Below are 17,534 nucleotides of genomic sequence, written 5' to 3'. Positions count from 1 at the left end.
CTTGGGAAACATAATTCTAATTTCACTGGCTGTTCAAGAATGACTGTGAGATTAAATAATCCTATATAAGGTAAATTCATAGTAGTTTTTATTCAAATTGCCTTTACTGAACTTCGGTAGAGTGTCTTTCACATGCAAGGACGCTGAACTCACTCCTATATATTGCCAGGTCTGTGCAGGAAATCCTGACTCTCTAACAGTTACCCCAAGCCCTAAAAGACAATGTATTTGTAATTGGATTTTTCCCATCTCTGACACAAGAGGTACAAAGGAGCACTTCTTACTTTGAAGTTACTTCACAGCCTCAGAAAAAGTACTTTGATTCATTTTGACCATAAAAATGGGCATTCAGACTTGCTCAGATGATTTCTGGCAGCATAGAATATTCAGATGTTACAGATTAAGCCACCCTCCCACTATAAGTACTTGGAAATACTAGGTGTGCAATCCATGTTTCAATACGCAGCCAAGCCCGGAAGAAGAAAAGGTAGATGTCAGGAGGCAGAAATTAAGTTAAAGCCAAGGCCAGAAGAATATTTCTGCTATTAGAGTGTCAGAAAGAGAAAAGAGTGTGGGACAGTTAGGTGTAATCAAAGACATGATGGCTGAAAACATTCTAAATTTGGCAAACACACACACACACACACACACACACACACACACACACACACACAGATTGAAAAACCTAAGTGTATCTGAAATAGAATAAACCTCATGAAATTCTCACCAAGATGCATCATAATAAAACTGCAAAAGTAAAATCAAAGAAATAAAAATCTTGAAAGCAGCCAAAAACAAACGATGCATTATCTACAGGGAAACACCAATTTGAATCATATTGGATTTCACATCTGGAAGCCATGGAGGCCAAAAGAAAATATTGCATTTTTCAGGTGTTGAAAGAAAATACTGTCAACATCAAAGCTTACATCCAACAAAACTGTCCTTTGAGAATGAAGGGGAAATAGAGACATTCTCAGAAAAAGAAACAGTTAAAAAAAAAAAAAAAAATCTCACTATCAGACTTATCCTTAGAGATTGTCAGGAGTAATTTCTTCAAACATAAAGGAATTGATGAAATAATCAAGAACCATTATAAAGAAGGAATAAACAATAGAAAAAGAATAAATATGGGTACTTACAATTATCTTTTTTTCCCATTGATTTTATAAATGTTATTTGAGGATTGAAACAAAAGCGATTACAAAATCTGATATTCAAAATCAAGATTAGGAAAAGTGGGGAATGTAAAAAGACCTACATGGATGTGAGGTTTCCACATCTTACTTGATGTGGTTAAATGTCGGAATCACTAAACAGTGATAAATAATGTCTGCATATTGTAATTGTTGTAGGCCTCTCCAAATATGTCCTTGTCCTAGTTCCTGGAACCTACAAGTATGCTATCTTATATAGCAAAGGATAATTAAGATAGCAAATAAAATTAGAATCACTAAGCAGCTGTTCTTAAGTAGTTACACTATATTAAATTATCCAGGTGGACCTAATGTTATCACCCTAAAAGAGGAAGAGGAAGACAAAAGAGGAGAATCAGAAACAGAGACGTGGTGCAGAAGAAGGTTCAAAATTATATAATATGAGGACTCAGTCCACCAATGTGAAGGAAAAGGACAGAAGCCAAGGAATGTGAACAACCTCAGGAGTTAAAAAAGTTAAGAAAGAAAGGAATGCACCTGCTAACACCTTGACTTTAGCACAGTGACATCTGCATTAGACTTCTGGACTACCGAACTTTAAGATAATACATGTGTGCTGTCTTAAGCCACCAAATTTGCGGTAATTTGTTATAGTAGTGATAAAAAAGCAATATTCATTTTGATACAAAGAATGGGATAGTGCTATAACAAACTTAGGCAAGTGGAAAAGTGGTTTCCAAATTAGAAATGAGCAGAAGCTGGAAGAATTTTCAGGAACATAATAGGAAAACCTAGATTTCCTTGAATAAATTGTTATTAGAAATGTGCTAGTAAGGACGCAGGAGGAAATAAAGAACATGGCAAAGAAAACACACATTGCAAAAAGACTGTTGGTGAGAAACATGGATGTCTAATGAAGTGAATAAGAATGTTAATCTTGCTGTTGTTCAGGACTCAGACCGAAATTAGAAATATATGATTGGAGGCTGGGCGCAGTGGCTCATGCCTGTAATCCCAGCATTTTGGGAGGCTGAGGCAGGCAGATCACAATATTGAGTTCAAGACTAGTCTGGCCAACATGGTGAAACCCTATCTCTACTAAAACTACAAAAATTAGCCTGGCCTGGTGGCAGGCACCTGTAGTCCCAGCTGCTCATGAGGCTGAGGCAGGAGAATCACTTGAACCCAGGAGGTGGAGGTTGCAGTGAGCAGAGATTGTGCCACTGCACTCCAGTCTGAACAACAGAGGGAGATTCCAGCTCAAAAAAAAAAAAAAAAAAAAGTTATTGGAAACTGGTAGAAAAAGAATCCTTGCTACATAGCGGCAGGTAGCTTAGTGGAATTATATCCTGCAATTTATGTGGAAAGCAGAAATTGTAAATGAAGAAATCTGAAATTTAACTAAGGGGATTTTTAAGTTAGGGATTGAAAGTGGGGCCAGATTTCTCCTTGGTGCTCATCGTGCATTGTGAGAGGAAAGACAGAAATTGGAATGAAACTGTTTAATTAAAAAGAGTCCTGACTTGCTGATTTGGGAAATCATCAGCCTAGCAAGTTTACTAAAGATGACCAAATTAAGAAATTTACCATGGGAAATGAGGATCTAGAGAAAGAGAGGAGGGTGTAGCTGGAACAACCTTTTCCCTCAGAAAGATTTTAGAAATCAGAGTATTTAGTCACACAAAAGGGTCTTTGAAAATATTAAGCAGGTGACTCACAGATTCCTTTAGCCATCTCAGCAGAGGCCAATGATAGAGGCAGGATTTTCTAGAAATCATATGGAGGAGTCTCTTTTCTAATGGAATGACTCTCTGTGACATGTACGGAGATCCACCAGGCTTTGGAGAATGTTACAGTGGTATAAATACTGCCAACATAGACTAAAGGCAACAGAGTATAAAATGACAGAAAGTTTTGAGGCCTGCAAGAATTCTACAAACAAGAAACAAGATGAAAAAACTATTCAGATGCAAACATATGCTACCATTTATACATCTAAAGAAGAAGGGGAAGAAAGAGAAAGTGAAGGACTCTAAGAGACCAACATGCCATGAACCCAGGGAGCAGAGCCATGAACCATACGGAATTATTCCTAGACCTTAAAATCAAATGGAGTTTGCCTTGCTGAATTTAAAAGCTGCATGGGACAGTTGACTCTATTTTTCTTCTAATTTTTTCCTCTTTGAACAAGAATGCCTATAACTGGTATCCTATGTCTATGTTGTCATTGTATTTGAAGAGGAGGTAATTGGATTCCTGAGATTCACCACAAATGAAGAAAAATTATGTCCAAGCACTTATAACCAGACCTTTAGCCAAATCTGATTTAGATGAATTAGACAAGATTTGGAACTTTGTATCTGTTGGGTTTAGAGGAGATTTTTTTGCTTTCAGTTGATGCCATAATGACTTAATGATGCCTGAGATCAGCCAACAAAATTTTATTTTATACCCAAAAAAGCAGAATACACATGTATTGCAAGTACCTTCGAAGCTTGCACCTAAAGAGAGCAATCCTTGACTACTAAAAATACCTCAGCACATTGCTAAAAAATGTTAGAGTTTGATTTCTAGCAATAATAAAATTAAACTAAAAATCAGCAACAGAAAGACAACAGGAAAATTTCTAAATAGTGGAAATTAAACAGCATGTTAACGATTAACCCATGGTCAAAGAAGAGTTCTCTAAAAAATACATAGGGCAGAATAAAAACATACAATATATCAAAACACAAGGAATACAGTTCAAGAAGTACTGAGAAGGAATTTCATAGCACTAAATGATTATGTTAGAAATGAAGAAATATCTGAGGCCAACAATTTAAGTTCCTGCCTCAAAAAAATAGAAAAAGAACAAAATAAACACAAATAGAGTAGAACAAAATATGAGTGGGTGTAAATATACACAGAGAGAAAAGACAGAACAAAGCAGAAATTAACAAAATTTAATAAAATAATGTAATAGAAAATTAATTAAACAAAAATCTGGTTCTTGAATAAAAAACAATAAAATTGATTAACCACCTTGTCTACCAAGACAGACAAAATAAAACGAAACAAGAGATAAATTACTATAAGGAATGAAACAAAAGGCATTACTACAGACACTGCAATCCTAAAAAAATTTTTTAAAACAGTGCAAACAACTTACTGACCAGTTCCTCAAAACCACAAACTACAAAACCTCAACCAAGCTGAAACAGATAATCCAAGTAGTCTTAAAATTTTAAATAAATTAAATTTGCATAAATAAAACTTCCTCCCAAGAAAGTCTCCAGACCCAAACGGTTTCACTGGAAAATTCTTCCAAGCATTTAAAGAATTAACACAAATCTTGCATGATCTCTTCCAGAAAAGATAACAAAGAAGGGAAAATTTGCCCACTCCTTTCCTGACACTGTGTTAATATAGTATGAATACACTATTACTCTTGTGCCAAAACCAGACAAAAACGATAAAAAAAAGGAATGCTACTAAGAACTTAGAAAAATCCTCAACAAAACATTAACAAATCAAATTCAACAATATATTTTAAAATATTCACTAAGGCCAAGGGGAATTTATTACTGAAATGCAAAGCTAGTTCAACATTCTAGAATCAATTAATGTAGTTCAACATATCAACAAAGAATATTATTTTCTTTGTTGATATGTTGAACTACATTAATTGATTCTAGAATGTTGAACTAGCTTTGCATTTCAGTAATAAAATGGTAGAATACTTAGCAAGTTAGGAATAGAGGGGAACTAACTCAATTTTATAGAGTATCTACAAAACAAAGCAAAACAAAACTGTAACATCACACTTTAATGGCAAAAGATTGGATGTTTTTTCCTCTAAGGCAAAGGTGTCTGGGTTTACCACTTATTCAACATAGCACTGGAAGTTCTAGCCATTACAGTAAGTAGATTTTAAAAAATATTAAGTGCACAGAGTTTGTAATAGAAGAAATAAAAAATTCTTATTTGAAGAAACATAATTGCTTACATAGAAAATTCCAATGGATCTATTTTTTTAACCTAGAAATAATAAATGAATTCAGCAAGTCCCAGGAAACATTTTCAACATAAAAGATGCAATCTCATTTCTATATACTAACAATGAATAGGGAGATTCCAAAATTTAGCAATACATTTTATAATTATCACCCAAGATGAATATGTTGTATACATATAACAAAAGATTCACAGTATCTGTATGCTGAAAATCATAAAATGCTGATCGAAGAAATCAAAGAATCAAAGTATATTGAAAGACATACTATATTCATGAATTAGAATATTTAGCATGGTAAAAATATAAGTTCTCCCCAAATTGAAATATATATTTGCAATATATTTGAAATATAATGCAATTTCTGTTGAAACCTCAGAAAAATTTTTGTAGGTATAAAACACCTTATGCTAAAATTTAAATTGGAACGCATATACAGTAGAAGATCTAAAACAATCATGACAAAGAATAATAAAGAGGTACTCTATAGCTATATTAATTAAATGCTATGTGGTACTAGAAAAAGGTATGAACACATAGGTAAGTGAAAAAGTATATAGAGCAAAATATAAATCCAACACAAATAGGTACAAAAAATATATTTAACTGATCATTGATAAAGATGCAAAAGCGCTTAATAAAGGATAACCTTTCAACAAATGGTTCTGGAGCTATACGAAAACTAAATATAAATGGATTTCAGATGTCAATGTAACACATAGAACTATATAATTTTTAGAAAAAACATTACAGGAGAAAACCCTCAGGACTTAGGGCTCAACAAAGAGTTCTTAGATGTGGCACCTAAAAAGCAGGATACATTTCTAAAAGGAACTAATGATCAATTACTCCGCATCAGAACTAATCACTTTTTCTCTGACAATGCTTTTGTGACACAGATAAGACAAGTTACAGACCGTAAGAAAATATTTGCACATCAAATACCTGACAACATATATAGTTAAAAACTATATAAAGAGTTAACAAAAGTCAACAGCTTAAAAAAAAAGCCCAATTAAAAAATGTTCAAAGGCACGAATACACATTTCACCAAAGATGATAAGAAGAAATAGTCAATATAATCAGCCATCAAGGCAACAAATATTAAAACCACTGAAATATCATCTATGCATATCAAAATGCATAAGAGTTTTTAAAAATAATGACAAAACCACATTCTGAAAAGAATCAGGAAAATTAGATCACTTATATTTTAATTGGGAGAATTTAGTAAAGTGGTATAGTCACTCCAAAAAAAAATGTCAAATATTTTCAAAGCTAAATGTGCAATTAGTTTCTGTCCCAGCAATAGCACTCCTGGGGATTTAAGACAGATAAATGAAGACATAGTCACACAAAAACTTATATACAATATTCATAACAGATTTATTTGTCATAGCCAAAACCTAAAAACATCCCAGATGCTCTTCAGCAGGTAATTGGTTAAACAAATGGTGGTACATCCTATATCTATGTAAATGTTTATGTATATTACATATGTAATATCTATATAGAGATCTATAATATAGATATATATAATATCAAAATCAATATATAGGTATATCTATCAATAGATATAGAGATACTATGTAGCTCTCTATAGAAAGTTACATAATATAGATATATATTATATAGATATCAATATATACTGATTAACCGTAGAGATAGAAGTATATTACTATGGAATACTACTCAGCAAATAGAAGTATAATGAATCATTGATACATTCTACATGGATGAACCTCCTCCAGGAAATTACGCTGAATGAAAAAATAAGCCAATTAGAAAGGTCACATGCTGGGTGGTTCCCTTTATATAACATTCTTGAAATAACAAAGTTCTAGGAATGTATGAATGGATAGCAGGAATTGGAAACCAACAAGTAGGGGGATGGTGTAGGTAGTTATAAAAGCACAGTACAAGGATTCTTTGTGGTGATGAACTGTTTAGAATCTTCATTGTGGTGGTAGATACACAGCCCTACAAATGTGATTATTTTATATGGAGCCAAATACACACATAGCCACACACGCAAGCAACTGTGTAGGGAAATCTGATTTAGATGGGTGGATTTTATCAATGTCAATGTCCTGCTGGTGATACTAGACTAAGGCATTGCAAAATGTTTCCATTTAAAGAAACTATTCATACTATTTCTGTATTATTTCTTACATCTACATGTAAATCTAAAATTAACTTAATAAAATTTTTAATTTGAAAAATGGACAGCCCCAATTCTGTTTGATAGGACACATCACTAATGTTTGAAGAATAATATATTGAAGTTGGTAGTGACTGTGACTGGAAAACATTAACAATGACTGACCCAAAATATTTTATGAGAATCTATTTTAAGTATTTATCTCTCAGTACTCAAAATCAATGACAGGAATTTAAAACTTCCTCCATAAAATTCTTCACATAAAAAACACTCATTTTATTTACAAACCAATATCAGTTTTTCATTTCCAAACAGAATAATTTTGCATTTTTAATACCTCCTCATAAATCTAATTTTGTATCATATTTCTATAAGATTCTCTCTTGTTCTACAAGTTTTCTCCTCTTGTCTAACTCTGAATGAATTATAAAGATTACTGCTTTCTTGAGCTTATTTATATTGACATATTAATAATTTAGTTTTAGTTTCCAAGCGGGTGTTCATACTGTATATAGATGCCAAAATAACTTATCATTTTAGATGCCAAAATAACTCTAGAGGTGAAAAGAGTAATATGCAAATTTGGGATGAGGGAGTACAACCTTGATTGTTTCTTCAGGAAAATACTACCCAAGCATCTGTCCATTTCATCTAAAATATCAGGTCCTTAGTAGAATTTGTCTAATTGGCTATGGCAAATTTTAAATTTGCCTGAAAGAACACAGTGGACTTTGAGTGGGTGCAAAGAACACTTTGAATCAAATGCAAATTAGTATGAAAAAACAATAATTTGTTTATGTGTTAAAAGTGTTAATAACTTACTACAGAATGGATATGTGCCACTAGTATCCAAAAACACAGTGGTCCTAAGTGGTCTTTCTTCCATCCTTTCTTTTAAAACATCTTTAAATAGCTTGGCTTGATAACCTGAGATTTGAGAAACAAAACATTAGAAACTGGACTTCCATTAAATAGCATACAAAAATGTCAAAACACTAAAGTAACTAAGGGATCAGTACATATAACCATCATGATGATCGTCATGGATCTTGATAACTTAAAAATAATTGTTTTCAAATAATGTAGCATTCTAGTTATTTTAATTACAGTAACAACTCTTAATTTCAGGATTCACAAATAAATCTGCTTCCTAACAATCTTATCAAAGCTTGGCATACTCCATATGGTTATAGTCCATTTGTAGAAGTTTTACTATTATAAATTCAGAATTTTACTTGTAATTCTTTACAATAAATAAGCACAGTAAATTGATTACATAAAACTTAGAGTATAGCTCCATGAGTATAGCTCCCTAGTGCTCCCATATATATAATACATACAGATATGGTATGCATGTATATATGTTATTTATACTATATGTATGTATAGATGTATTGTACATGTACTATATATTATACATGATATGTATATTTCAGATACATATGTGTACATGTAGAATATTTATTATATATAACATATTGATAGATTGATAATTATAAAATAAACTTTATATTAATATATATTTCATATGCTTCATGTATTTCTTTGTTCCCATATTGTTACCTCCAAATTTGAGATTTGAATATGGTAGAAAGAATAGTAAATTAAGAATTCAGAAGTTTTACTTAAGGTCTAACTGATGGCTTTATATAATCTATATATTCACTCTGGGTTACAATTTTCTTTTTATATGGAAGAGGGTTGGAACTAGAAAAGCAATCTACAACAGGAGGTCTGAAGGAAGCTAATCCCACATTATATCTTATAGACAGAAGAGGTCTAAAAGAAAAATCAAATTGGCAAAGCCTGAACAGTGCATACCCCTCCCAGGGTACTCTCTCTGTGTGTTAATCCTGCTTCAGTGTATGGTTTAATTTAGCCTATCTAATCACTACCCATTCCTGGAACCCCTTTGGCTTTGGAAACATTTCTGGAAAATCCTGCCATGATACTGACCAGATGTTTACATGCTCATGGGGCATGCTTGGGTCTAATGCTCTCTTTGAAAATCCCTGAGCAAACGGCCTCTGAAATTCTTTCCTGTTCTAATATTATATGTTTATGTGGATTCTTTTTTCTCTATAATTTCCTATTGCTCATAGGAAATTAACATTAATTTTCTCTATAATTTCCTAAAAAAAAAAAGGTTTTAGTTATCAGAAGTAGCAATACTTAACTGCTCTTACCAAGCTTTATCCATTTAGAAGGTGTGAACCATGTATGATTCATGTCTACCTGCTGTTAGCAAATGAGAAGCTAACCATGGCTCACACCTCTTCACTTGCTCCTTAGATCTCCCATTAAAAAACAAAATAACAAACCTTAGTGTTAACAAGACCATGCAAGTTTCATTCTTTAAGTGAAAATATAGTTGAATAATAGTCAGATGTTTCTGTACATCAAGAACAAGGATCATTATAAAGCCACCCAATTTGCCTACAGCATTGAACATAAAAAAGCAGCTGATCAAGTTCCTCTAATTCAATATATTAAAAATGCTTAGTAGGGAATGAAATATTTACTCTGTACCCCTTCTTTACAGATAATGTTTTCCATAAAATGGTCACGTATTAACAAGTAGAGTGCACAGTTTAGCTTCCTGCAGAAAATACTAACAATTATGTTATACATATTAAAAAAGAATGATAGTAACTATAACAATCTCTCTTACCCAGCCAAGGACATGATTTATCCTTAAAACTGCTACAGTCCACACATAAGCTAGTCTTGTAATCTTTGTATGATTGACAAGGAAATGAAATAAAATTGCAGTTTGTTTCCAAAGATGCCATGAACAAGTGAACTGCTCTCTGGTGGTCGCATTTAATGAATTCAATTCCTTAAGGGTTAAAAAAAAAAAAAGAAAAAAAAAAAAAGAAAAAGAACAGTATATGTACTAAGCCATGTCCACATACATTTAAAAGCAAAGATGAAGTTTTACTAAATACTATGTAATATAGGAATATTACTGACTATAATACACAGTTTTATCTCAAACCACTAAACATATAGTACCAATGAAAACTTAAATTTAGCACATCTTTTGCATGATATTTATAATAAATTTTTAAAATAATAATTAACACAGCAGAAAGGTTTAATTTCAGTGTTTCACAAGCCCTAAACAGCGCATCTGTACTTAATAACTAGTGTATATATCTTTTCCTTCTTACCCTTCACTCCTAACATTTTTACCTAATGACAAAGATGAATATGAAACAAGGTGACATTAAAACTTTATTACCATCCTTTTGTTTTCCAACCACTTTTCTTTTCTTTTTTTTTTTTTTTTTTTTTTTTTTTGAGACAGAGTTTTGCTGTTGTTACCCAGGCTGGAGTGCAATGGCGCGATCTCGGCTCACCGCAACCTCTGCCTCCTGGGCTCAGGCAATTCTCCTGCCTCAGCCTCCTGAGTAGCTGGGATTACAGGCACAAGCCACCATGCCCAGCTAATTTTTTGTATTTTAGTAGAGACGGGGTTTCACCATGTTGACCAGGATGGTCTCGATCTTTTGACATTGTGATCCACCCTCCTCGGCCTCCCAAAGTGCTGGGATTACAGGCTTGAGCCACCGCGCCTGGCCCAACCACTTTTCTAACCTTGCACATCCTCATCCTTTTCACCAAACTTCTGCCACTACAGTGGTGTTGGTCATGTGTTATTTGACTAGTTGCCATTATAGACCTAAAAGCATTTCCTGCAATGGCTCTGATGTGAGCCAAATTCCACACCATGGGAAAGTTGCTCAGCTGTCTTTATGGACAGAACAACCAAGTATCGAGAGTTTTTAAATTTGTCTTTGTACAGTAGTACTGTAATGGTTAAGACTAAATCCTGAGATCAAAATTGCATTATATGGTATTTTAGCTACGTGTGCTTCCTCAATGACTTATAACTTCTCCTAATGTTTAAAATGATGAACTAAAATTATTAAAAATATAATCTAAGAGGTATTATCCATGACCGAATGGGATGTCTACTGGTAACCTTTATGAACTAAGCACAGTAAAATTAAACCATTGTTAACCAATAACTCTCCTGAGTCATGGGAAATGGTGATGAAATCAAAACACTGCCTACAGATTAAGAGGAGAAAAATAAGTTATTTTCTTTCATTATTTCAAATATTATGTAATTCATTCAAAAATACTGTCAGTATACCTGAGAAAATTGATTTAGGACAGCCGGGTTGCTTATTTCCTCCATTTGGATAAAAATCTATGTGTCCCAAGGGCTCCTGAATGCCTAAACCTGAGAAGAAAAGCACCAAGAATCATAACGTGTATATAATCAGGTGAGCAGCTTGCATAAAACAAAATATCCTATAAAATCCACTGAAAGTTACTCTTTAAATATCAGAACCAATGATAAAATAAGCGCTATTTTTATAATTTTTTCTGCTATAAATTATTCACAAAAAGTGTATTTCGTTAATTTAATATATTTGCCAGTCACCAGTTTACTATGGGTCAATCACAGTTTTTTGTACGGTGAATATGTAAGTGAAAAAAGAAATAGAGAAAAATTCCTTGCAGTGGAAAATACTTTTTTTATTGGAAGGAAACCATAATAAGCAAGTAAAAATACAGTATGTCAAATAACAGTAAATGCTTTGGAGAACAGTTAAGTGGAACAAGAGGACAGGAAGGGTCTAGTGGGGGAGATATTTTCATGTTTAAGTCATTTGGTTAAGAAATTCGCCACTTGAAGAAGTTGGAGTGGAGCAAAAATGTGGAGGATGTGAGGCAGTAAGCCCAGGGAATATTTGTGTGAGCATGCTTGGGGTATTCACAGAAGCCAGCATGGCTAAAGCCTAATCTGTAAGACAGCTTCGGAGCAAATGAAGGCAAGTCCCGCAGGGCTTCTTCCATCAGTGTGATGATCTGCCTTCATTTTGGGTCATAATTCCTAAGACCTGCTGGTGCTGGATTCACTAACTGGAAAACATCTAAAAACTAAGCTGCCTCAGCTGGAGTCGTTTAAGTCAGAGTGACATGAAACACATAGTTTGGATTCAAGGTTCTATGTAGCCCTGTAGATCCTTAGAGCACTAGTGCAGGTACAGATTCTGAGCCTATTACCAGCATATAACTCAGAGAAGCCTTAACAATGAAAAGGACTAGCAAGCCCAGAATACTCAGGACTGTGATTTGATATAAAATTGTGCCACAAAGTAAGATTACAATGCTTTAATCTGGGGCACAAAAGATTTCCTACAACATAGTGAACTCAAGAAAGGGATCAGTGATAGATTTAGCATAAAACAAAGATAAACACATGGGTCTGACAGAAAGGATTTAGATGCCACAACTTGACCTTAGTTCTAGGATGTTAACAGAACCTCCAGCGAGTTGTTAGAAGGACATGAGAACAGGGGGCATGTACACTGAGGTTGGGGAGAGGGGCGAGGAGCACTGCTTAATGCCTAGGGAAAGAAAAAGGACAACCGAGATGACTTCATGACAAGTCCCCTTCTAGAATCCAGGAAAGCATATGTATGACTTGATTGGGACAGTGGTGAGGATACGCTAGCCAGTCTGTCTTAACATCCCATCATCCTCTTAGCTTGTGGAATTTAAGCAAGGAAAGGCATGCTTCCCAAATCACCAAAAAGTTTTTAAAACAAGATCAAAAATTAACAGTGTTAGAGATCTACGAAATTTCCGCATATATGAACTTGACATGGAGTTCGAAGACTAGTGGTTTCCAGTTTGGAACCATCATTTTCTCCAAACTGCCACTGAAGGTGCCCCAAACCAACAGTACTGCTCAGGAATCCAGGGGGAGCAAAAGAGATCTGTCATCAACTTACAAGCCGCTCCTGATTCAATTGTACCACATCTTTGGTAATAAACAGTCTTGTCGAGCTTTTTACTTTTAGGAATGTGGCTTCTTATTTGGGTTTTAATTTATATTTTTTTCTTACTGACTTTAAGAACTTCTTATATGTTTACTGCCTATTTGGAACGTGGCTTTCATAACATTCTGACTTTTTTTAACTAGGTTATCTTCATCTTTATTATTGGCTGATAGTGGGTTTTTATCTCTTTTCCTGCCTTTTTTTTTAAATGACTTGCTGTTCACATTCTTAAAGTCTTTATGACATTCTCAATTTTTTATATAATCTGATATTTTAATCTTTTCATTTGGGTTAGAGGTTTTTGCGTATTTGGGTAAAATACTATTCATTATTCCAGTGTTATAAAGGTTTTAAAAATAATAGCTCATAAACCATTTATTTTCCTTTCACATTTATGCACACCGCAAGGAAAGCAGTTTTATGTTTCACACGAGTTTAAGGTTTTTTTCAACCTCAGAATCCAGTTAACTGAAACAGAACCACTTGGTTACTGATACTGGTTGTGTCTTCTCTTTTTGTTCTTTGTTTCTTGTCTCTGAGAATTTATTTTTAAAAGAAATGTATGAAGTTCAGTAATTCTATGTTCCTTTCATTATGTGGAAAGAAGGCAAAAGTGATATAAATAAATTTTAAAATGATAAATAATTTTTATCATTTCTAAAGTGCAAATGTTGGATTTTTAAAGCATCTGCAATTCATAATTTTTATTCAAGCAATCTTTTGGTATGTTTAATATTTGTTTCTTTCTCTATTTCTGTGAGTTTATTTTGTTTAATTCCTAACTTTTTAAGATAGATGCTTAGATTATTGATTTTCAGCCTTTCAAAATAGCTGCATTCAAAACTACACATTTACTTCTAGCCATGGCTTTTGCTGAATCCAAAAATTAATATGCAATAATGTGAATGTTATTCAAAATATTTTGTATTTCCATTATTATTCATTATTGTATTCATTAGTTATTTTTAAATATGTTTTTTCACTTTCAAAAATATATTGATTTTAGTTATATATTTGTTATTTATTTGGATTAAGTGCACTAAAGATAGAGAAGATTGTGATTTCTATACTTTGAAATATTTGAGAATAAATTTAAGGTTCAGTATATGCTGAATTTTGGGTAAAATAGGCATATGTGTTTCAGAAGACTGTAAATTCTTCAGTTCTCAGGTGTAATGTTCTATTAATGTCTATTATATCAATTGTTTCAATTAAAATTATTCACTATGATTGTGCAGTTGCCTTTTAGCAAGGTGTTACTGTCAATGTTGCATTACATATTTTGAAGCTGTGTTATTAGGTACATACAAACTAGAATTGTTTCCTTGTGAATTCAATGTTTTATTACTTTAAAGTCTGTCCACATTTTTAGTGGTTTATGTGACAAAATCAATTTTGCCTAATAAAGATTGACCACCATTTTGGAGGATAATGTTTGCATATATTTTTTATCACCATTCTACTTTCAAATATTCAGCTTCCTTGCTTTTATATATGCCTTTACTAAATAAGAGTGGGATTTTAACTTTTTAATAAAGTGAGACAACCACAATATTTTAATTCAAGCATAAGGCTATTTATCTTAACTGTACAGTTGTTTTTAATTTTACCATCTTATTATCTACCTTCTATTTGTTTCACCTGTCGTATGTATTCTTTCTCTCTTTTCTTGCCTTCTTTTAGGCTTCATAAAAAGTATATTCAATTTCTGTCCTTGATTAGCTTTAAAGTACTCTTTTATTATTTTCTTTCTAGATACCCTAGAGATTCAACATGAATAGTGAACTTATGAACATCAAATATTGAAGGTCATTTTTACCTTCTTATATACAATGAAACACAGAAAGCTTGAAATTCATTTACCACCTGAAATCATATGCCACTTTTAACTTATTTTAATTATCTATATATTTAAAGTCCCATAAAACATTATTAACAGTATTTTATGCTATCAGCATAAGTTTAGATTTAACTAGTTCATTGTTCTTCCCTCCAAAATAGCCGTGACCTAAGAATAATTTTCGTTCTGCCTGAAGAATACCTTTCTGCTCATGACTGAAGAATAACCTTTCTGCTCATAACAGTTTCTCTCCAGTTTAAGTTTGTCTGAAACAAAATACATGTATTTTGTTTTTTAGCAGTTGTTTCTATCACCATATGGTAGCAATCATTATCTTAGCAATACTATCTTGGTAGTTGTTTCTATTCACCATACGGTAGCAATCATTCTGTTGTTTCCTAGATTCCTTTGTTTCTCTTGAAAACTCTGTTGTAACTATGGTCAAATTTATTCATCTTATTTAAACAAATGTGTATGCTTTGATGATGGTCTTTTCTACAATTCACTATTAATTCATCTCAAGAGATTAATCTTTATTATTTTTCTGATTGAATGGAATTAATTGGGCATTTTGAATTTGTAGAGTGATTCTATTGGTTTGGGAAAATTATGAGATAATATCTCTTTAAATATTGCTTCTGTTCCATTTTTCTGCCCTTTTATTCTGGAATTCTAATACAACATAATTTACCTTCTAATTGCATATCCTATACATCTTTTAACTGTCAATCTATATTGTCCATTCTCTGGAACCTATTTGTTTCAGCCTAGAAATTTACTTTTCACCTACTTTTTAGTTCACTCACTCACTCTCTCTTTATCTATTTCTAATTTTCTGTTAAATCGATTCAATGGATGTCAATTATTTTACTTTTTAGGGTAAGAATTTTCATTTTTCAAATATAATTAATAATATTTATACTTATTTTCTGTTAAAATTTTTAGTCTTATCTTCTTTTTCAAAATATTAATAGCAAAAACCACAATTACTTTTGCACCAACCTAATAATAAGCACATTTTCTTTATAGCCAGTATATAATAATTCCAGTACCTTCAGGCCAATAGTTATTGTTTATTGACTGTTGTTTCTGCTGGTTCTCATTCAGGCTGTGTTGCTCCACGTGTGCCTGGTTATTTTGGATGCTAAACATTTATTTAAAAATGTTTTCATAAAGATAATTTGAGACTGAATTATGTGAATTTCCTACAAAGAAGGCTATTTTGCTTCTGTCAGATAACTAGGAGCTCTAACAATTCAGAATCTCCTTAAACAAAATTCAGTAAATGTGCTTTTGAAGGGGCAACTCAGATGACTAGAAGCTTGCTACAGACCATAAGAAGGCTGGTTTGTTGAGCTTTACCCAAGCTCCTATAATGTCCTTTGGGGTTCCAAACAACAATAACAGATGAGATGTTTTGCAAACCCAATATGAGGATTTCAAAAGCATCTATCTTTTGGGTATTGGACTGATCATTTTCACCAACATCTCAGCAAGAATGTTTGCCCAAATTACCTAATCCACAAATCTGTAAGGTCACATGACTTTTTGAACACCAACAACTGAATAAAAAATGAGTATTACAGACAAGTAGAAAATGGGATCATTGTCTAGCATTCAAGGAAAAGGCACTCTATGAGGTATGTGCTGAGTCCACATATCTCGTGCAGAAATTTCTCAGAACAGGTACATATGCAGCATCAAAAGTCTGTTTCTTATTTGTGATAGTCATAAAAAGATCAATCAAAAGATCAATCAAAGGGTCCAATATGGCCTCTACTGGCAGGTTAGTTCTGATAGGTTGCATCATCAAAAGATGTTAAGAATATAAGACAATCCAAGACAGTTCATTAGGATAAGTCAAAATTGAAAACAAAAATAATAAAAAGTATGAAGAGCTAAGTCAAAAATCCATAGGCAGAATTGAAGTTAGAGTTTCAGAAAGAATTCAGACAAGAGACTATGGATGATTAATTGGCCAATAGGTATGTTGTGTGTGGATGTGCCAAGTTGATGTAAAGAGTTAGAGATAATAAAGACATGAGATGTTTGGATATTACACTAAAACTATGACTCCCAAGGCTTTGACTGCTTATAGAAGTAGGTGAACCTAAATTTCAAATAAGGAGCAAAAAATTATTACCATTGGAGTCTCAATCTATTGACATGTAGTCATGGGGGTTGAAAAATTGCGTCTATGGCATTTACGTGTCTCACCAAAACAATAACAACAACAATAATAATACTAATAATACTAGTATGGAAGTATAGATCACCACAAGATAAATTCAGGGTAATATGGGAGCAATGATACTACCTGGATGAAGAGACATAAAGCCTCCAGAAATAAGGAATTAGGGGTGGTCTTAGTGTCACTGCCCTTGTCTCTATCTTAGCACCAAACCCTCTCCTGATTCAGTTTACAAGAATAATATGTTAGTTAAGTGCATCATCTGGAATCAAAACATATGATTTCAAATTATGACTCTACCACTTACTGACCTTATGACCTTTATTCTGA

At 32.9% G+C, this 17,534-nt stretch overlaps 1 protein-coding gene across 1 annotated transcript in view; it reads right to left on the bottom strand.

The window, feature by feature from the left end:
• The window catches only part of LIPI (lipase I), a 52,642-nt gene that overhangs the window by 18,581 nt on the left and 16,527 nt on the right, over nucleotides 1–17,534 (bottom strand). The window contains exons 5-7 of the mRNA XM_074389488.1: nucleotides 11,475–11,564; nucleotides 9,984–10,151; nucleotides 8,135–8,239 (exon numbers count right to left, since the gene is read on the bottom strand). Coding sequence (XP_074245589.1) covers nucleotides 8,135–8,239; nucleotides 9,984–10,151; nucleotides 11,475–11,564 — 363 coding nt within the window. The remainder of the gene's footprint in view (nucleotides 1–8,134; nucleotides 8,240–9,983; nucleotides 10,152–11,474; nucleotides 11,565–17,534) is intronic.

The sequence above is a fragment of the Saimiri boliviensis genome, chromosome 18 (genome assembly GCF_048565385.1).
Source record: "Saimiri boliviensis isolate mSaiBol1 chromosome 18, mSaiBol1.pri, whole genome shotgun sequence".
NCBI lineage: Eukaryota > Metazoa > Chordata > Mammalia > Primates > Cebidae > Saimiri > Saimiri boliviensis.
Note: the sequence above shows the minus strand (reverse complement) of the source record. Positions and strands in the feature narration are given on the sequence as shown.